Consider the following 20,527-nt stretch of genomic DNA (forward strand, 5'->3'; position numbering starts at 1 on the left):
AGAGTTCCTTGCTTTTTGTCCACAATTATGATATCACAGGTATAGGTAACTCCCTATGATGAATCCCCCTTTTCCAATATGAATCATTTACTCAGTGTGTTGAGGTCTGGGTTTACAAATCAAAGTAAAAATCAGTACCTGCTCTCCGGGAGCTCACAACCTGACTGGGGAAAGACAACATGCAAATAACTATGGACGAAAGAGAGAAATGCTAGGGATAGTCTTAGAGGGGAGACACTAGGGTTAAAGGGACCGAGGAGAGGGTTTTTGTAGTTGTTGAGGCAGTTGGGGTTAGGGGGCTTGCCCAGGATCACAGAACTAGTAAATGTCCACACTGAATTCAGATCCTCCTGACTCCAGTGCTCTGACTACAGCACCATCTAGTGGTCTCAGGGGAGATAGGTTGAGGGTGGAATGTTAATTGAGACCTGAAGGAGGCCAGGGAAAATGGGAGTAGAGACAAAGGAGAACAGGCAGTGAAAATCCTTGGGGTTGAGATATGAAGTACTGTATTCAAAAAACAGCAAGGAAGACAATCTTGAATCACAGCGAAGTGGTGGGGGATAAAGTGTAAGAAGACTGGAAAGACAGAGGATCTAGATTATGAAGGATTTTGAAAGGTAAAGTGTGGGTTTTATATTTGATCCTGGAAGAGGTAGAATGAGCCCCTGGAGTTCACAGAAAAGGTGGTGACATGATCAGACCAGTCCTTCAGGCCTGGAGTAGGGAGAGGCTTGAGGTAGGTAACAGTCCAGGTGAGAGGTCAAACTCAGGCCAAGGTGGTGCCAGTGTCAAAGAAGGGGTTGTAGACTGGGAACAGTTTGAAGGGGAGGTGGGAGAACTGGGCTGCACCAGAATGAATGTGGAGTGAGGAGCACCGGCCTCAGAGCAGCCCTTCGGCGAGAACTTGCAGCAGGAATCTGGGGAAACCAGCCTGCACCTCCAGAGCACAGCCCACAGATGGTAAGGAGGTCAGGGGAGACTGCAGAAAGCTCTCTGCTCTCCTTGGGGCAGGACTCTGCTGTTTGCCCACACTCAGATCCAGGTTGCAGTTTGGACTTCCATACTAAGATAGCAGGGGCCCTCCTCACAGCTCCAGGGCAGAGGGTCATCTACATATCAAAGCACAGGCAAGAGAACATAAGACCTTGGAGGAATAAAGGTGGGGGGGTGTCCCAAAAAAAACCCCAAAGCGGGTGTCCCAATAATACTCAAAAGCTCAGGAAGCACCCCAAAACCAGGCACAGGCTGGAGAAATGAGTAAACAGAGGAAAAAAGAGGAACACCATTGAGAAATTCTTTGTCTATGATGCCAAGAAGGATCAAAATGCTCAATCTGAAGATGAGGAAGTACAAGCTCCTGCATCTAAAGATTCCAAGAAAAACAGAAGTTGGACTCAGGCTACGCTAGAGCTCGAAAAATATTTTGAAAATCAAGTAAGGGAGATAGAAGAAAAATTGGGAAAAGAAATGAGAGAGATGCAGGATAAACATTCACTTCACAAATACAGATTATTCCCTTCAGCAGCTTAGTCAAGGAGATGCAAAAAATGCTCAAGAAAATAATATGTTAGAAACCAGCATAGGCCAAATGGATAAACCAGTTCAAAAAGTTATTGAAGAAAAGAATGCTTTAAAAAGCAGAATTGGCCAGATGGAAAAAGAGATAAGAAAGCTCTCTGAGGAAAACAAATTCTTCAGATGTAGAATGGAGCTAAAGAAAGCTGATGACTTTACAAGAATTCAAGACACAATACTTCAACATCAAAAGAATGAAAAATTAGAAGAAAATGTAAAACATCTCATTGAAAAACCAACTGATCTGGAAAACAGATTCAGGAAAGATAATTTAAAAATTATTGGGATGGGGCGGCTAGGTGGCACAATGGATAGAGCACCAGCCCTGGAGTCAGGAATACCTGAGTTCAAATCCGCCCTCAGACACTTAATAATTACCTAGCTGTGTGGTCTTGGGCAAGCCACTTAGCCCCATTTGCCTTGAAAAAACTAAAAAAAATTATCAGGATACCTGAAAGTCAGGATCAGGAAAGAGCCTTGACATCATTTTTAAGGAATTCCTACAGGAAAATTGCCCTGGGGCAGCTAGGTGGTGTAGTAGATAAAGCACCAGCCTTGGAGTCAGGAGTACTTGGGTTCAAATCTGGTCTCAGACACTTAATAATTACCTAGCTATGTGGCCTTGGACAAGACACTTAACCCCATTTGCCTTGCAAAAAAAAAACCTAAAAAAAATTGCCCTGATATGCTAGGAAATAGAGGGCAAAATAGAAATTGAGAGAATCTACCAATCTCTCCCAGAAAGAGATAAAAAAAAAACAACCCCCAGGAATATTACGGCCAAGTTCCAGAACTCCCAAGTCAAAGAGAAAATATTACAAGAAGCCAGGACACAATTCAAGTATTGTGGAACTGCAGCCAGGATCACACGGGACTTAGCAGCAACTACATTAAGGGCTCATGGGGCTTGGAATATAATATTCTGGAAGGCAAAAGAGCTTGGAAAACAACTGAGAATCCACTACCTAGCAAAACTGAACATCCTCTTCTGGGGGGAAAGATGGACTTTCAGTGAACCAGGGGAATTTCAAATGTTCCTGTTAAAATGGCCAGAGCTGAACAGAAAGTTTGACCTTCAAATACAGGACTCAGGCAAAGCACAGAGAGGGGAGAAGGGTAAAATATGAGGGACTTAATGATGATGAACTGCATGTATTCCTGCACAGAAAAATGACACTTATAATACTCATATGAAACTCCTCATTTAATAGAGCAGGTAGAAGAAGCTTTTATAGATGCATAAGAGAGAGAGCTGAATTTGAAGATATAAAATATTTTAAAAATGGAGTCAATGGCTAAAAGGGAAATGCACTGGGAATAAAAGAAAGGAGAGGTGGAATAGACTAAGATATTTCATATAGAACATTTTTTTTACAATGATAGGGAAGGGGGGGAAGGCAAAAGGGAATGAGAAAACCTTCACTCCCATCAGAAATGGCTCAGAGAGGAAACAGCATACACACTCAATAGGGTATAGACATCTAGAGTAAAAAGGAGAGAAGAGGGACAGGGGGAAGGGGGGGGATGCTGGTGATAGAGGAGAGGGTAGATCATAGGAGAGAATAGTCAGATATAACACATTTTCTTTTTTACTTCTTGCAGGTGACTGGGATTGGGTGACCTGTCCGGGACCATAGGGCTGGGTGGTTGCTGGGTCTCAGGGGTGGTATGTGGGCTCGGGGCCTATTGGCCTCAGGGCTGGTGATCAGTCTGTTGCGCTACTCAGCTACCCTACAGTATATTTTAGAAGAGGGACAAGAAAGGAGATAGAAAATATAATATATGGTAGTGGGGAAGAATGGATGGAGGGAATCACAATCAGCAACAGCAACAGTGGAAAAATAACGGAAGCAACTTTTATGACGGATTTATCATAAAGAATGTGATCCACCTGAGACAGAACTGATGGTATCAGAACACAGACTGAAACATTTTTTTCTCTTTCCTTTACTCTTTCTCATGAGGATCTACATTTTTTGGGGAGGGATGGGAATTCAGGGAAGCCTGGAAAGATTTGCATGGATTGATGCTGAGCGAGATGAGCAGAACCAGAGGAACACTGTGTACCCTAGCAACAACATGGGGGTGATGACCAACCTTGATGGACTTGCTCATTCCATTAGTGCAACAATCAGGCACAATACTTTATTTTTCTTCCTTAAGGATATGATTTCTCTCTCATCACATTCAACTTAGATCAATGTATACCATGGAAACAATGTAAAGATTAACAGATTGCCTTCTGAGGGGGCTGGGGGGGGGAGAAGCAAGATTAGGGGGAAAAATTGTAAAAAATTCCAAATAAAATAAAAATACTACAAAAAAAAAAGGTGTTGTATAGACATACTGTGAAAGTTGAAAAGACAGGACATGTCCACTGGCTGGATAAGGGAGTGAGAGTAAGGAATCAAGGATGGGACCCCCATTGTGAGGCGTAGTGACTGCTGATTCTCAAAAAGCAAAAGGTAAGTTAGGAAGAGGAGGTTTTGGGGAAAAGATAATGAGTTCATTTTAGATGTGTGAGGTTTAGACTGTCTAGAGGGGGACTCCATTCAAAAAACCTGAAAGGCAGTTGGAGATGTGAGACTGGAGGTCAGCAGAGAGGTTAGGACTGGTTGGAGTAGATCTGAGTCGTCTGTGTGGGGATAATTGAAACCCTAGGGGTGGATGATATCACTTTGTGAAAAAATATAGTGGGAAAAGGCGAGAGGGATTGGGACAGAACCTTGTGAGACACTCATGATTAGTGGCTAGGTGTGACCTGGGTGGAGACTTGGCCACAGAGGCAGGGGGATGACTGGACAAGGAATGGGGGAGAACCAGGGAGAGTGGTATCTATCAAGAAAAGGGGTGATTAACAGCATTAGAGGTTGCAGATAGGGCAAGAAAGATGAGGATTTGGCAGTGAAGAGATCAATGGTAACTTTGGAGAGAAGCAGTATCAGTTGAATGAGGAGATCAGAAGCCAGTCTGTAGTTAAGAAGAGAGTGGGATGAGAGAAAATGCAAGAACCAACTGTTGACAGCTGTCTCAAGTGGTTTAGCCACGAAAGTGAGGAAAGATAAGACAATAATTATTCTCTCAAGGGAGAGGTTTTGGGGTTTATTTTTGAGGATAGTGGAGAAATAGATGTGTTTATAGATAGTTGGGAAGAAGCCAATATAAGGAGAGATTGAAGAAAAGGGAAAGTGAATTGATAGAGGAGACAATTGAGAATGGGATTCCACACAGGTAAAGGGATACTTAGGAATGGAGAACCATTTCTCCGTTTGAGACAGGAATGAAGAGATAGTAGTGGAAGGCATTTGAGTGCTGTGACATGAGTAATAGGAGAGAAAAGAGACTCTCAATGAAAGGCCTCAATTTTTTTAACAAAATAATATACAAGGTTCTCAGCTGAAAGGGTGAGGGATTGACAAAGGATGAAAAGGTTTGGAAGAGTCACTGTAGAGAGCAGGATAAGGAAATGTTTTATTCAACTGTTTCAGTGTTTCAGTGTGATCCCCATTTGGGGTCTTTGTGGCAAAGATACTGAAGTGGTTTACCCTTCTCTTCTCCAACTCATGTGGCAGATAAGAAAAATAGGACTAAGTGATTTGCCCCAGGGTCACACAACTAGTAAGTATCTGGGATTGGATTTGAACTCAGGAAGATGAGCCTTTTTAATTCCATTGTTCTATAGACTATTTTTTTTTGCCTTCTGGAATATCATATTCCAATCCCTATGAGCCCTTAACCTAGATGCTGCCAGATCCTGTGTAATTCTGACTATGGAGCCTCGGTAATTGAATTGTTGGTTTATGGCAGCTTTTAGAATTTTCTCTTTGATTTGGGAGTTTTGGAATTTGGCTATAATATTCCTGAAAGTTTTTCTTTTAGGATCTCTTTCAGGGGGTGACTGGTGAATTCTCTCAATTTCTATTTTACCCTAACCTTCTAGGATCTCAGGGCAATTTTGCTGTATTTTCTTTCTTTCTTTCTTTCTTTCTTTCTTTCTTTTTCTTTTTTTGCAAGGCAAATGGGGTTAAGTGGCTTGCCCAAGGCCACACAGCTAGGTAATTGTTAAGTGTCTGAGACCGCATTTGAACCCAGGTACTCCTGACTGCAAGGCTGGTGCTTTATCCACTATGCCACCTAGCTGCCCCCTGTATTATTTCTTGAAAAATGAAGTCTAGGCTCTTTTCCTGAATGTGGCTTTCAGATAGCCCACTAATCTTTAAATTATTTCTTCTGGATTTGTTTTCGAGGTTGGTTGTTTTTCCAATGAGATATATTCTATAGACTACTGCAACTCCTAGCTGTCTTGGGGATCCCCTTATAGCAATGAGAGTCCAGTTGAGATTACATGTTGAGTCAGGACAGTTGAGTGACTTTCCCCAGTCTAGTTCAGAATGTGAGTAGAAGTGAAGGCAACTTAGGAGGGAGTAATCTGGGGCTAGGCTTTGGAAGATTTTCATGGGATAAGGGCAAAGAGGAGGAAAGAACTTGAGGACTTCAATGCACAGTCGAACTGGTTCACATGGAGGTCAAGATGGGGAGCCAAAGAATACAGTCAGTGCTAGGAGGATGGCCTGGGACAGAACTGAGGGGCCTGAGGGGAGTGGATTTAATGAAGATAAACAGTTGGAGTTGCAGAGAGAGAAGTGGAATAAAATGTAATAAGAGGAATTTCAGAGTTCATGAACATGGGAGTACAACATGTATAGGTGATGGTGAGATAAAGGGTATGACCATCTCTGTATGGAGCTGTGGTGCAGGTCGTGGGAAATGAGTAAGTGGAGGATTGGAGGTATAAAGGGATTTATGATTTTCATATTAATTTATATATATATAATATACTAATAATTTAGATTTCTTAGAGTTATCATTTTCCCAGCAGATTCTGGCTTGGGAACCAGAGACTGCCAATGTAGCTTTAAGTTATCAGTCACTGGTGATCCCTACATTCCTGTGGTTGTGCTGAGTCTGTCTATGTTAAGTGAGGTAAATCAAAGACTCCACTCCTGTTCCTGTCACAGAACTCTGGTTCTACACCCTGAAAGCAATCACGTCCCCCAAGGCTTGAACCATTCCCACAGGACTCCCAAACACCCAGAGTGGTCTCTATTTGTGGGTTGACTCACGGGCTGTTGTTGTAACCCATCTTCCCCTTTCCATTTGTTCTTTATGTATATAACCTCTGCCTTTACTGTAGCATGAGGTGCTCTCCTCAGGAGAACTTCAAGTTTGCAAACTGAATTCTTCACTCTGAAATCACTTAATTGCACCACTATGTGATTTCTGGCATGTCTTGCCTCAGATCTGCTTTGTGTCATCTCCAGTTATTCACAGGTTAGAGACTGTCTGGACTACATTTAATATTCTGTTAACAGGAGGTTAGGATATTTGAGGGAATATCCATTAAAGCCCTCTAGGAGGGGATTTGAGGAGAAGACAAAGACAGCCAGGCACTTTACTTTTTAAAGGAAGGATAGTATCTTGAAAACCTTTAGACAACAGTTACCGGAATATTGATTGGGTGATAAATACAAATCAAAGTTCAAATGTTGAAAGGTTAGTGAATGGTGTTGGTAGGAGTGTTTGGGAATGGTAATGGGGCACAAGGAGTACTCCAATTGGCCCACCACGACCAGTGAACTGGGGGGTAGGAAAGCATAAGCATTTCTGGAAAGGGACAACTAGAGAAGTTGTGCCTTCAGGGGAAAGCTGGACCACAGTGAAATAGAGAGCAAGAATGAAAAGAATTTATGATGAAATCCAGTTTGTTATCCAAGGAGCAGGCATCAGAGGGCCCAGTGGACTGGGTAATTGAGAGCTGGAGTTTGGGGATCTTGGGCTAAGGGGAATGGGACCAAGCTAGTGATGGATGGAGAATAGGGTTGGAGCAATGGGAACCAGGGATTTAGATTCCCTGGGATGGAGTAGGAGAACTCATTGAGACAGGAATTCCAATAGGTTGTAAACTATCCAGAGAGTCACTCTTTATTTTATTTTTTTAGGTTTTTTTGCAAGGCAAATGGGGTTAAGTGGCTTGCCCAAGGCCACACAGCTAGGTAATTATTAAGTGTCTGAGGTCAGATTTGAACTCAGGTCCTCCTGACTCCAGGGCCAGTGCTTTATCCACTGCACCACCTAGCTGCCCCAAGAGTCACTCTTTTAAGTTGTCCTTTGGAGTGTCAGGGATCTGGGTCAGGCTAGAGAGAAGGGCTAGAAGTTGATCTACTGTTCTTAGAATCCCAGAGCATTGCTTTGGGCACAAAATAATTTATTTACCCAAGGTCACACAGTCATTATGCCAGGGGCAGAATTTAAACCCAGGACTCCTTGACTCCAAGGGTACACTCTATGACACACTGTGTGTGTGTGTGTGTGTGTGTGTGTGTGTAGGTGGGTAACATTCTTTGTCCTTAGGTCCTCTGGAGATATAGTTGATCATTGACTAGAAGTTGACTTTCAAAGTTGTCTTTTATTTTCAAATCTACCTGTCCATTAATTATATCTATCCATCCATTCATTCAGTTTTCCATTATCCATCCTCCATTCATCCATCCATTCATTTTCCATTCATCCACCCACCCATCTGTCCTCCATTCATTCATTCTTCCACCCACCCACCCTCCATTCATTCACCAGTCCATCTATTCATCTGCTCAACCATTCATTCTTCTACCCATCCTCCATTCATCCATCAATCTATCCATTCACCTACCCACCCATCCTTCCATCAATCATTCATCTATCCATCCATCCATATGCTGCTTTTCAGGTGACTCTTGGATTGGACTTACTATTGTCTGTAGGAGTTAGTGTGAGGAAGAGAAGGGATATTTCATTCCTATCTCAAGGGGAGACATCGTTTCCACTCTTTGAGAGGGAAGGGAAAAGAAAAGGATTAAGTATTTCTTAGTTCCTATGATGAGCCAGGTACTATGCTGAGTGCCTTTTACAAAAATTCTTAATTCATCTTCACAATGACCCTAGGAAATAGGGCTATATTAATTTCAATTTTATATCTGAGGAAATCAGGGCAGGGGTTAAATGACTTGCCTAGGGTCACATATCAAGTATCTGAGATCACATTTAACTATCTTCCTAATTCTAGGCCCAGTGCTCTACCCACAGTGTTATCAGCTGTCTCTGAGGATGGAAAAAGACTTTGGGAAGTGGTGGAGGGACAGGTGGAGAAGTTGAAACCTTCTCATATTGCTTTCCAGTTAGCCTCCCTAGAGACTTTGAGAAATTTTCTCCAGGGTGGGAGGGCTTGTGCTTAAACCTCTCACTCCCAAAGAGAGGCACTTTCCCTGTGTATCATCTGGTCCATCCCAATCTGTATAAATTCCCCAGCTTCTATTTGCCATCATGGTAGATAAATGACTTTACTTGGGATGGCCTTTTCTGATATTAGCCTGCAGCTACAAACTTGGGGTTTTAACCTTCCCCTTTAAGAGAAGCAACAAGGAAATTGTCTTGAACCTAAAAAAAACAAATCCAAGTCCAAACTGCAGTCTCCTAGCCTAGTGATATTTAGGGGAACAGAGGGCTACAGAACTAGTGTCGCATTCTCTTAAGGGCCCCTTCCCCTGGCAGGTCCTAAAATGTCCCTAGGATTCCAGAGCTGATCTCCCAGAAACTCCCTTCAGATCCTACTCAGAACATTCTGGATTAGATGTGGGCAACAACACCCACATGCACAGACATGAATTATAATGATCAGTCCACAGGACAATGAAAACTTTTGCCTCTATTTCCCTACCTAGTTTATACATAAACAATACATGTGGCAAATCTAAAACGTATCTAACTACTTACTGGCACTAACTTGATCCCCCAAGCTCCTCTAATTAATGATTTGTTTGCTCATAGAAGGTGTTTTCTCCAAGAACAGATAGTTGCTAATGTGCTGCTAACCACAGGTAGTGAGTGCCTCCTCTGACTAGCTGTCTATACCTGAGTAACTCTTCAATTCTACAAACATTCATTAGATTCTTACTTTGTGATGGGCCCGTGCTGCTCTCTGGACCTAGAAGGCCCTGAACACTTCCTCCGGCTCTCCCTCGCTGGGGATCCATTTTCTCTAGCAGTGAGGGCAGCAGCCCCGAGCTGTCATTGGGGATCGAGGCAGAGCCCATGTGGCGAGGTAAACTCCATCGAAGAGCATGGCATCTCAGAATGAGGAGGCTGTGCAGTGCTGTTACCATCTTTATTAACCAACAAATCTGACCCAGAATAGGAGCCCTCGAGGACAGGGGCTTCCCTAGCCACTGGAGGGACCAGACTTGGAAGATGGGAGCTCAGAGCCCCCCAACTTGTCTAGCTTTCCATCCCGAGAACAGGGGGCTGGGAGAGGGGCCCCGCTTCTTGCCACCTTCCTCCCTCCTTCTGTGGGGAGAGGTGAGCCCCAGGCTCCACCGACCCCTGAGAACCTTCCACTGCCCTGTGTCTTCTGAGCAGCTGAATCCCCCCACTGGCTCTCCTGCTGCTGCTGTGCCCCTGGGGGTGCCTGGTGTGCTCACACTCACACACGGCAGCTGGAGGTGGGAGAGGGGAGGGACCCACGGTCCTCCCGGGAACTTAGGAAGCCCTGCACGCCACCCTCAGGCACACCCTCACGCCAGCAGGCGGCTGTACTCGGCCAGAGCGGAGGACTTCTTGACCCCATCCCAGATGCGGGCAGCATAGTGGAACCTAGGCAGAGGGAGGACAAGGCATCAGAGAACATCTGTCAGGAGGGACCTTAGGATCATCTCCACACTGTGTTTTAGAGCCCAAGGACAGAGGCCGGGGGCTTCCTGGGAGACTGTTCAGGGCTTGGAAAGTTCTTGGGCCTGCAACCCTGGGGCTTGTGAGATCTTGGCAGCTTCCTGAAGAAGGGCACCCCAGAAGAGGCGCCACACCTGCTGCCACTCTACCTGAAGGGGCCCCTACTTCTTCCTCTGCTATGATACATTAGTGCAGCTCTCCTGTCCCCTAGGGTTTCTCTACTCCAGCCTAGCAGCATTAGCCAGTTCAAGGTCCTGGGTTTCAGTTCTGTGCAGAGGGCTCCAGCCCCAAAGATGTGGCCCACAGGACCGAGCAGTCTGTGCCCCAATGCAGGCCAACTGGCACAGAGGGTGCTGGGGCTTCCTTGGCCTGACTCACCACTGCTGGAAGGCTGCCTAAGCTTGGGGATGTGACAGAGGAGTGGCCAAGCCTCCCATCCCATATGCATGCGTGCACAGCCATGCAGGACTGTGTACATTCATGTGTGTTTGTGGTCTCTGTGTGTGTCAGAGCTGGGGATTCCTCAAACTCCTCTGCAGGATGTTCTTGACTCTTCCCTCCCTTCCAGTTTGATGCTGTTCTAGCCTGTCAAGGTCCCAGGGATTGCTGCCTGGTGGGTCAGGAGGCTTCTGGCCCAGGATTGGGGGAGACCTCCTTCCAGGCTCATCACCCCTCCCCCCAGGACTTTTGAACACTTTAGGTCTCCTGCCACCCCTGGTTGAGCACCCACAATAATGGCGTGGGGATGCTCTAAGGGCTTTACTGTAATCTGGACCTCCTGACCAGTGTGTCCAGCCTCTCCCCACCCTGTCCTTGAGGAGAGCTGAAAAATCAGCCTTTTATCTCCTCTTAAATATATTCAAATCATCTGTTTAATGTTTTTTATGTTCATGAATTTTCCCAATTTGCCCATGGGACACGCTGGCTGGCAGGAACCCTCCCCCCACCTCCTCCAGGGGACTTACCAGTTCTTCTCTGTCAGGATGGTATGCGACAGCTGTGGCCGGGCCATGGACATCACCTGGCTACGGAGTTTGGTCACTAGGGACTGGAAGCTGGGGTGGCCTCGGTAGCCCGGGAGAAGGGAAAAGAGTGGGCTGGAGCCTGGGCCTGGGGAACAGGAGGAAGGGTGAGAGCCTTGACCCTCCTCCTCCTCTGCCTGCATGCCTGTGTTCTGGCAGACCCGCCCATGCCCGGGCTCCCCACAGCTGGTACCTGCTCGGGGCAGGCTCTCACTGTCCCCTTCGGTGTCCATGAAGGGCACTAGGAAGAGGTTCACCTCTGAGTCCAGGAAGTCAGGGGGCAGGCCTGGGAAGACATTGCACTGCAACATGGACAGAGTACCTGGGGAAGGGGAGAGATAGCCCCGGTGAGGTCAAGAGAAGGAGCAGTAGGTGGCTTTGGGGGGAAGGTCCAGGGCGGCCCCTCACCCTTATAACGCAGGTGGGAATGGGCCATCAGCTGGTCAATCACCAGGTGCATCTGCCGAAGCTTCTGGGGGCAGAAGTCCTCCCGCCGGGCCTTATTCTGCAGAAAGACTGAGGGAGGGATGGCTGGTGAGCCCCTGGCTGACAGGAGCAGCTCCTCCTCTGCTCCCCTCCTCCCTCACGCTGTCTCACCCAGGTGGGGGTAGTACTCAGTGCCTTCGTCTGAACCTGAGGAGCTGCTGGCCTCGTGGCTGGGGGAGGGGGTGGAGGGCTTCACCATCTCAGCTGTCTGTAGAAACCTGGGCATGTGAGGGAGACCAGAGAGGCTGGTGGGCTTGCTGAGGGCCACTTGGCAAGCGAAGACCACTCTGCCACAGAACCCGCTAGAGTGAAAGCTGCAGTCACCAGGGCAGGCCAGGCCCCAGGGCTGCCTCCTTGCACTCACAGCCTCTGAGGCTGCAGTGAGGAGCCTGGAAAGAGGGGCAGGCCGGCAGAGGTGCTGCTCAGGCAGGATCTGAACTCAGGGCATCTTGACCCCAAAGCCGGCCTTCCAGCCCTCCACAGTGGTGCCTCAGTAGCTCTCACAGAAGAGGAAGCTGTTGGCCAGGTTTGCAGGTATGAAGCCCCTGAGTCGGGATGTGAATCCAATGCCCGCCCCGCTCCAGCCCCGGCCTGCTCACCTGTACAGACTGAGGTCAGTGAACCAGTCCTGCACCACAATGACCACATGGCAGACTGTGAAAAGGAAGGCGGCAATCTGCAGTGACTGGAGAAAGGCAGAGGGAGGCACTCAGCGGGACAGTGGTCCTGCCTCCTCCCCATGATGGCCCCCACCTTTGCCTCACCAGACGCCTCACCTGCATCTCCACATAGGTGTGGGGGAGGTTATACTCCGGGGGCAATTTGCGATCGTTGTTGATCAGGTGGTCCAGGATGGATGGACTCAAGATGGGCTGAGGGGAGGAGGAAGAGGTGTCAGGCCTCGCCAGACCATACCTGAGGTGACCAGTCCATAGACAGATTGCTGCACCCTCCGGCCTCGGACCCTAGCCAGGAGCCATGCTCACTTATTTAATAAGTGCTTGATTATTGCATGGGTGAGTCCAGCCTCTGAATCTAATGCTCTGCCTGTTGGGCCCCTGTCCTGTCTGGGAAGGGGCAGAAGGGGTACAGCAGGCCAGGGAAGAGGGGAGAGATAGAATGAGGCAGGGTGGGGGGGTAGGGGAGGAGGAGGAAGAGGGGGAGAGGGAAGGCCTCAAAGGATGAAGCACGGGGGGAGGGTACAGTGAGGGGAGGGTCTCTGGCCCCTGACCCACCCATTGGCCTGGCAGTCGAGGAGCTGGGTCAGAGGGGCTGCTGGGGGAGGGCAGTGTGGGAAGGACCAGCTGTTGGGACCTGGCAGCCACTGAGGCTGATTCTCTACATGGTCAGACTGACCTACAGGAGTGGGACCCAGTGGCTGCAGGCAGGGCCTGGTAGAGGTGAGACGTTGGACAGGAGACCCCTACCTGGGTGTCGAGGAAGACTATGCGCTCCTGGGTGATGAAGAAGTCGATGCCACTTGTCTGGTTGCCTCCGCGCTCCTTCATCTCAGCACTCTGAGCCCGGAATACGTATGCTCTATGGGGAGGCGAGGAGGGATCCCCTCCAGTCAGATGCTTCCCTCCCTTCCTGATGGGCCCACTCACCAGCCTCTCATGGAGCCCCCAAGATCTGTGCTTGGTCCCTTGCCAATGCTAGAGGCACAGAAGGAAGGTATGTCATGGGAAGAGGCCAAAAGCTAGGCTGGCCTCCAGGACAGCTTGGACCCCAAATGAGGGGTAGCAGGTATAGCTGCTGTAGAGAGCTGGCCCTCAAGGTAGAGAGGCCTGGGCTCCAACCTACTCACTCCATATGACCTTAGGCAGGCAGGCTTTTGACCTCTGAGTCTGGTTCCTCATCTGTCAAATGGGGACAAGAGCTCTTGTGATCCTTGAGTCAGTGTTGCTTCAAGGACCAATGGGATAATGTGGGTAAAGGTTGACCTTAGGAGGCTCCCTGCTCACGGGGATCTTTGAGAAAGGGCTTGAGAACCAGCCACAACATTAGGCTGGACCCATGAAGATGGAATTCAAGAGAGACAGACATCTGAAGGGCCCCCCAACTAACCTTCCCAAGAGGGAGCTGATCTAGACAGGCAGCAGCCCTTCTGAAGGGCTCCAGGGGAGTACGGGGACCTGACTTCTGGCCCCAGGACAGTCATGAGTCTGCTCTGGCTCTCCTTCCTGTCTGCTTAGCTCTTCCCTGGGAGTGAAGTCCCCTTCTCCCCCGAGAGAAGCTACCCTAGGCAGGGGTGGCAGCTCAGAGAATTGCTCTCTATGCCTCACCCCATCTGGTGCAGACATTAAAGGTAGGAAGTGGGAGACCTGCGTTAGGCACTTGGCCCAGGCCAAGGGGCAGGGGATGACCTGGCTGGGCTTCCTGTCCTTCCCTGGGACCCATATATAGTAAAACTGAGTAGCCAAGTTTGAGTCCTTGTCTTCATTCCTGGAGGAAATATGAGCCTAATAAATGCCTGTTGAGCCACTGGGAGCCATGGCAGGTGTCTGAGGTGCCACAAAGGTCCAGGTAGCTATTAGGAGGCCCATTCTTTGATGACCATCCATATGAACGTTGCACCATCAGTTCCGTCAAGGCTTTCACTTCCAGCCTTCCTTGGGCTTCATGAGAGGCCTCTAATGGAAAAAATCTACCCATTTTGCAGATGAGGACACTGAGATTCAATGCCTTGAGGCTGGGTCTGGGGGATCCCTGTGATTGGGGAAAGGGAGCCCTGGGTGCAGGGCTGCCACCTTACCTCTGGTCCTCCTCAGGAGTGTTGGCTGACAGCAGGGACATGACCATTGACTTGCCTGTTCCTTGGAGCCCCAGGACCCCAACCACCAGCACGTCCGTCTGGTCGAGCAGGTACTGTGGGGAGAGCAGACCCAGACCACCATCAGGCCCTGCTCTTGGGGGGGGGGGGTCTGACCCCGAGATGCCCAAGTCTTGGGAACAGCCTTTGAACACTCTCTGCTTGGACAAAACCGAAGTGGGAGAAGGGAAGCTTGGGTAACTGGGTACTGTACTTTGATATAAGGGGCCTCCTCTGTGACCCTTCCAATTTCACTGCCTGCATTTACCAATAGGACTGAGAAGGGGTTCCTGGGCTTCCCCAGACCAACTGCTCAAGAAGGGAAAGACCTCTTGATCTTGGCAGAATAAATCGTAGTGAGAGCACCAAAGCTGGAAGGGACCTGGAACCCCCCCGGAGGATCCTCTTCACTTTGTAAGGGAGGAAGCTACAGCTCCAGGCAGGCAGTGATTTGCTGGTGGCCTCTCAGCCCTAGGCCCCTGTACTTCCCACCCAGGGAGGATGGCAGGGGGCAAGGAAATAGTGAGGACCCACAGAGGTGCGGAAGATTTGACAGACGAATTGTAGGGGGCCAAATCCTGTGGCCACTTCCGTGGGAGGACGAGTGCTCAGAGATGCTGAAGCCGGTGCTGACCATCCGGTCACTCAGGGCCTCACACTGCACCTGTTCCAACTTGCCCTGACTGGGGTTTACCTCGATTGCACTGTCACACCAGTTCATCTGATCATCCACCAGCTTAATGCTGTGCTTCATGCGCTCTGGAGGCAGCAGCTTGGCCTGGCCCACCACAGCTGGGGAGGAGAGAAAGCAGAGTATCCGTCACCCAGAACAGGGCCTCTCAGAGCTGAGAGTGAGCAGGGGCTGTTCTACAGGCATAGGGCACGTCCTAAAGGCTCACAGCACAAGCCCAAAGGAAGTGAGAACTGCCTGATGGAGGGGGGAGGCTGTCCAGGGGCTTGTCCCTAGCACAACCCCCCTCTCATTCTCCCTCTTCCTGGGCTGATGAGCTCCAGTGGGAGCTGGGCTCCCCTAACAGCAATGTGCAGACCCCAGTGTAAGGGCAATGGTGGAGTGGCTTCCCCCACTCTGGAGTGGGTCAGGGAGCTGCCAGGAAAATAGGCCTGGATGATGGCTAGCTGCACCCCAGGGCTCATGGCAGCCAAACCATCCCTTATCCACCCCCCGGAAGCCCCTCAGGCTTCCTGAATTCCTCCCTGGTCCTTCTCCCTCCCCACACAGGCCCCCCTCCCCCATTTCTCCAGCCATCCTACCCTCTACCACCCAAAGGACTTTCAGTAACATGTGTCCACATCCCCAGAGCTCCCTATCTCCTCCAGGATTTAACATGGCTTCATTCTTTTTAAATGTCTACTTTGTGTCTTACAATGGGTGCGATTACAATGGCAGTCTATGTCCAGAGATGACAAATAAGGCCTACGTTGGACATGTAGGTTCAGACAAGGCTAGAGACCAGGGAGCTGGGGGCAGACCCATTTGTGGGCTCCTGAGCCTGAGCCCTTCCTCGCTGGATCCTCAGCTTCAGTGGAAGGAATCACTGTCCCCGTCACGATTTCATGGCTCTTGTTACACATCTGCATCTCTGGGGAGGATCCAGCCATTTAAGCATCCCCACATGGAGGAGCACTTTATACCTCATGAAGAATGGGTCTCCCCCTACCCCTCAACTTTCTCCCCATGAGAGAAGCTCAATCTTGAACCAAAGAAGTCCTGCTTCTGAAGCGTGGTCTCTGCACTGGAGGCACCCTATACTGAGGCAATCTTAGACCTTCGATACCCCCCCTTAGCCTTTTAATGGAGAGAGGACCTATTTCCCCACCACTACAGAGGAGGTTCCCCAATGTTGGTGCCTTTGGCACCCAAGGGCTATCTCCTGATAGTCATGGTGGGTGATCTGGGGTTTTGGGCATTTCTTTATAATTTAACTCCAGACATTCCCTATCTTTTAAGCATCTGTTATAAGAAACTCCTTTCTACTTTTAAACAGTGTTTACACATGTAAATGTGGGGGGGGGCAGCCTCCAGCACTTCAGGGCTGGTATTTCATTTCAGAATTTATTTATACTCCATTCCAAAAATCCTTTACATTTAGTATTAGAATGTGTTTATACTTTGTTCTAAGGACTCCTGCCAACACACATCACACAGGCATCATAGCACCGTCCATCTACCCATGAGAAGCCAGGCTCTGTCCCCTCACTGACCCACCCCCCAAAGGTTTTCCCCACTTACGGTCCATGGCAGCAGGGGCTGTGGTGCCCATCCCACGGTTCTGTATCTGGTAGACGGGCTGGGTGGGCCGTTGGCCTTCCTTCTCCCCCTTGGGAGGGGTGGGGACCACTGGGGGAGGCGGTGTGGTACCTTCTAGGAGTGGGGTGCCCGTCCCTCCGGCCGGGCCCTTGGCTTCTTCCCGGGGCTTCATAAGGACAATCGGTTTGTCCAGAGGAGCTGGGGTCTGGGGGGCAGTGGAAGTCGGGGCTGGAGGGGGAGGAAGTTTAGACTGCAGAGGAAAAAGAAATCACTGTGGCCACTCATCTTCAGCTCCTGACAATGCCCCGGGTCCCTCCCAGGACATTCCCGTGACCTTACCCTCTCTGCTGGAGGCTTGGAGAGAATGATTGGCGTTTTCTGTATCACTGATGTCCCTGCCTCCTCATTGCCATCCTGTAGAAGGGAAGAACTCCAGTCCTGCTCAAGAACCTGTTGCAACTCCTAGTCCTGCCCCTTCGGTCCTCACTGACCTGCTAGCTCCCCTTGCTACCCATTAACCCTCCTCCGGCACAGCGGGCCAATTTCTTCTCCCTCCTGACATGTCCCTCCCACGGGGAAAAGACTTATGAGTGATGCAGTAGGGAAAGTGGGGGGGTCCCACTTTATCTCATGGGGCTCCGGCCTCCACATTGAACCTCGGCTGGGAAGAACCCACCCCCTTCTTTTTCTGGGGAACTAATCAAGTTGTCTGGACGTGTACAGCATGGCCCTTTTAATCGCTTCACCACGGGGGTGACGGCCAGCTTCACCGGTCCCCTCTGCGGCTCTGGACTTCGGGCCGAGGCAGAAGCTGGAGGGAAGGCAGATCCCGGACTCCCACATATGCATTCCAGCCAACACCCGACGCTGAATGTCCACTGAGACCCTCAATGAGGGGCGGCTAGGTGGCCCAGTGGCCAGTCGGGAGGACCCGGGTTCCAGTCCGGCCTCAGGCACTTAACAATGACCTAGCCGTGCGGCCTTGGGCGAGCCACTTGACCCCACTGCCTTGCCAAAAAGCTCTGAACAAAAAGAAGAGAGGCGGGGGGGGCGCGGCTGCCCCCGGCCCCCCGGGACCCCCACTCACCCGCCGCTCGCGGTCCCGGTCCCAGGGCGCGCCGCCGTAGTCTCTCTCCCGCCCGCCGGGCCCGGACAGGGTCTGGGGGCCCCCGGCGCCCGGCTCCTTCCAGCGGCGCCGCCGCTCCAGGCCGTAGAGCCCCGGCTGGCTGTGGCCGGACTCCGACATGGCCCCGCCTGCGGGGAGGAGAGGGGAGCTGAGGCCGCCGCCCCCCGACGGCCGGGCGGCCCCCCACATCCAGCGGGCGCGGCCCCGGCGTCATGGGCGGCCCCTCCGCCTTCCTTGCGCTGGGCCGCGGTGCCCGGCGGTGCCCGGCGGTGCCGCCTTCCCCTGTGCGGGGCGGGCGGAGCAGCAACTTGCCCAAGGTCACCCAGGCGGGATCCGGGGCGCCAATGGGCCCCGTCCGCCCCGCTTCCCCGCCTAGGCGCTGGGGCATCGGCTCCCGGGGCGCAGGAAGGGGGCGATCGCGGGGGGGGGGGGGGGACTCCTCAATCACTTCCGGGTTGGGCTGCCGGCGATGCTGGGGAGAAGAGCTAACGGGGGCGGGAACCAGGCACGTGCCGGGTGGGTGGAGCTCGCTCGTCCGCGCGCGCCGCGCTCCAAGCTGGATGCCCATTGGCTCTCTGGCGCTCGGGCCGCGGCGCGCGCCGGGGACGGGCGCGGCCCTCCCCGATCCGGCCTCCGATTGGTCCTTGGGTCCCAGCGCCAAAAGGGAGAGGGCGGAACCCACCTCCACGTCGGCTTCTGATTGGCCGCGGCGGGAGCGCGTTGGGGGGGCTCTCCAGAAGGGAGGAGGGGCCTGGCGCGCGCCCGCGGTAGGAGGAGCCCTTTCGCCCGCGCGCTGCCCGGCCCTTACCTGAGCTGGCCGCTGAATGGCCGCCACGACCGGGGCTCGCGCTTTTCCCGCGTTGGGCTTCGAAGGGGCCCGTCACCGGCAAATCCACGAAAAAGGCTGGGGAGCGGTGCTGCTGGCGTCCTGGAATCGGGGGGCGGGAGAAAAGGGAGGGGGGAGAAGGGGAGCGACGGCTCGGAGAGGACTGTCGCTAGAGTGACGTCATCACGCATGCGCCGAGGGTGCGCGTGAGAAGCTGCGCCTGCGTCAACCTGGTCTTCTGCTGGCTGTCGCTCCCCCCCTTTTTCGGCCGGTCTCATCTGGCTCCACTGCGCCTGCGCTTCCGGGGGGGCGGGGCTGGGAGGTCGTATTCCCCCCTGAGTCCAGTGTTCGAATTCCTCCTCCTGGGGCCACGTGGGTAGCGCTTTCTGAAGGAAGCTCACCCTCAACTTCTTCTGGAAGCTTCCCCGAAAAGGCCTGGGGGACCCCAAAGGGAGGAGGACCTTCCGGGGCCCACCTAGAACCGGATCGGTGGCCTTTCGGGTCATGGTGGGGTCATGCTTGGCCCTGCACCCCTCTCCTCCACCCCCTCCTCAGGGAATTGACCTGCACCCCGACATCTCTGAATTCCCTGTCCGAGACCCCCAGCTCTGACACCCCCGTTCTAAAACCCCCCAGCTCTGACAACCCCTGTTCTAAGACCCCCAGTTCTGACACCCCCTGTTGAGGCCCCCCCAGCTCTGACACCCCTGTTCTAAGACCCCCCCAGCTCTGACATCCCAGTTCCGAGGCCCTTCCCAGTGCTGACATCACTTGGGAGCCCCCCAGCTCTGACACCCCCATTCTAAAAACCCCCAGCTCTGACATCCCAGTTCGAGGCCCTTCCCAGTGCTGACATCACTTGGGAGCCCCCCAGCTCTGACACCCCCGTTCTAAGACCCCCCCCAGCTCTGACATCCCAGTTCGAGGCCCTTCCCAGTGCTGACATCACTTGGGAGCCCCCCAGCTCTGACACCCCCGTTCTAAAAACCCCCAGCTCTGACATCCCAGTTCTGAGGCCCTTCCCAGTGCTGACATCACTTGGGAGCCCCCCAGCTCTGACACCCCCGTTCTAAGACCCCCCCAGCTCTGACATCCCAGTTCGAGGCCCTTCCCAGTGCTGACATCACTTGGGAGCCCCCCAGCTCTGACACCCCCGTTCTAAGACCCCCCCCAGCTCTGACATCCCAGTTCGAGGCCCTTCCCAGTGCTGACATCACTTGGGAGCCCCCCAGCTCTGACATTCTCTGTTCTCTGGCTCCTCCCAGGTCTGACTGTCCATCTTCAGCACTCTGAATATATTAACTGTAAAGTATTTGGGGTCCTATGCTTAACGTTGGGGATCTAAAGACCCAATGTAAGGTGTGTAGAATCTAATGGGAAGGATACATCAATATTGTTAGGGGAAGGGTAAAGGAAAGCAGAAGCAGGGCCACTTGGGACGAGCCACAGGGCCCTGAGAACGGGATGTCAACTCACAAACACATAGCTCTTTCAAGGTGCCCAACACCCCACTAAGTGCTGGGGGGTTCAAATGCCAAAAGTCCTTGTGCTCCTGATGCAACAGACTGTCAAGAAGTGAATGGGTACAAGATAGATTCTGTGTAAGTCAAGGGGACTCTCCGTGGGGAAGCCCTCGATATGGGCCTTG

At 51.4% G+C, this 20,527-nt stretch overlaps 1 protein-coding gene across 4 annotated transcripts in view; it reads right to left on the bottom strand.

Annotated features, from left to right (window-relative positions):
* The window catches only part of SMG9 (SMG9 nonsense mediated mRNA decay factor), a 20,099-nt gene extending 1,062 nt beyond the window's left edge, over nt 1-19,037 (bottom strand). For 2 of the 4 annotated variants that reach the window (XM_074219440.1, XM_074219439.1), the window contains exons 1-13: nt 18,015-18,470; nt 17,267-17,341; nt 16,910-17,177; nt 15,353-15,450; nt 14,602-14,714; nt 13,274-13,385; nt 12,623-12,718; nt 12,446-12,531; nt 11,958-12,064; nt 11,769-11,876; nt 11,554-11,682; nt 11,304-11,448; nt 9,569-10,263 (exon numbers count right to left, since the gene is read on the bottom strand). In XM_074219440.1, the coding sequence (XP_074075541.1) occupies nt 10,185-10,263; nt 11,304-11,448; nt 11,554-11,682; nt 11,769-11,876; nt 11,958-12,064; nt 12,446-12,531; nt 12,623-12,718; nt 13,274-13,385; nt 14,602-14,714; nt 15,353-15,450; nt 16,910-17,177; nt 17,267-17,341; nt 18,015-18,242 (1,644 nt within the window). In that variant the 5' untranslated portion in view covers nt 18,243-18,470 and the 3' untranslated portion in view covers nt 9,569-10,184. Of the gene's footprint in view, nt 1-8,242; nt 10,264-11,303; nt 11,449-11,553; nt 11,683-11,768; nt 11,877-11,957; nt 12,065-12,445; nt 12,532-12,622; nt 12,719-13,273; nt 13,386-14,601; nt 14,715-15,352; nt 15,451-16,909; nt 17,178-17,266; nt 17,342-18,014; nt 18,471-18,861 lie in introns of those variants that run through there. The other 2 variants (XM_074219443.1, XM_074219442.1) reach the window with 2 other exon arrangements.
* Between the last annotated feature and the right edge of the window lie 1,490 nt (nt 19,038-20,527).

Source organism: Macrotis lagotis, chromosome 1 (assembly GCF_037893015.1).
Source record: "Macrotis lagotis isolate mMagLag1 chromosome 1, bilby.v1.9.chrom.fasta, whole genome shotgun sequence".
In the NCBI taxonomy this organism is placed as follows: domain Eukaryota; kingdom Metazoa; phylum Chordata; class Mammalia; order Peramelemorphia; family Peramelidae; genus Macrotis; species Macrotis lagotis.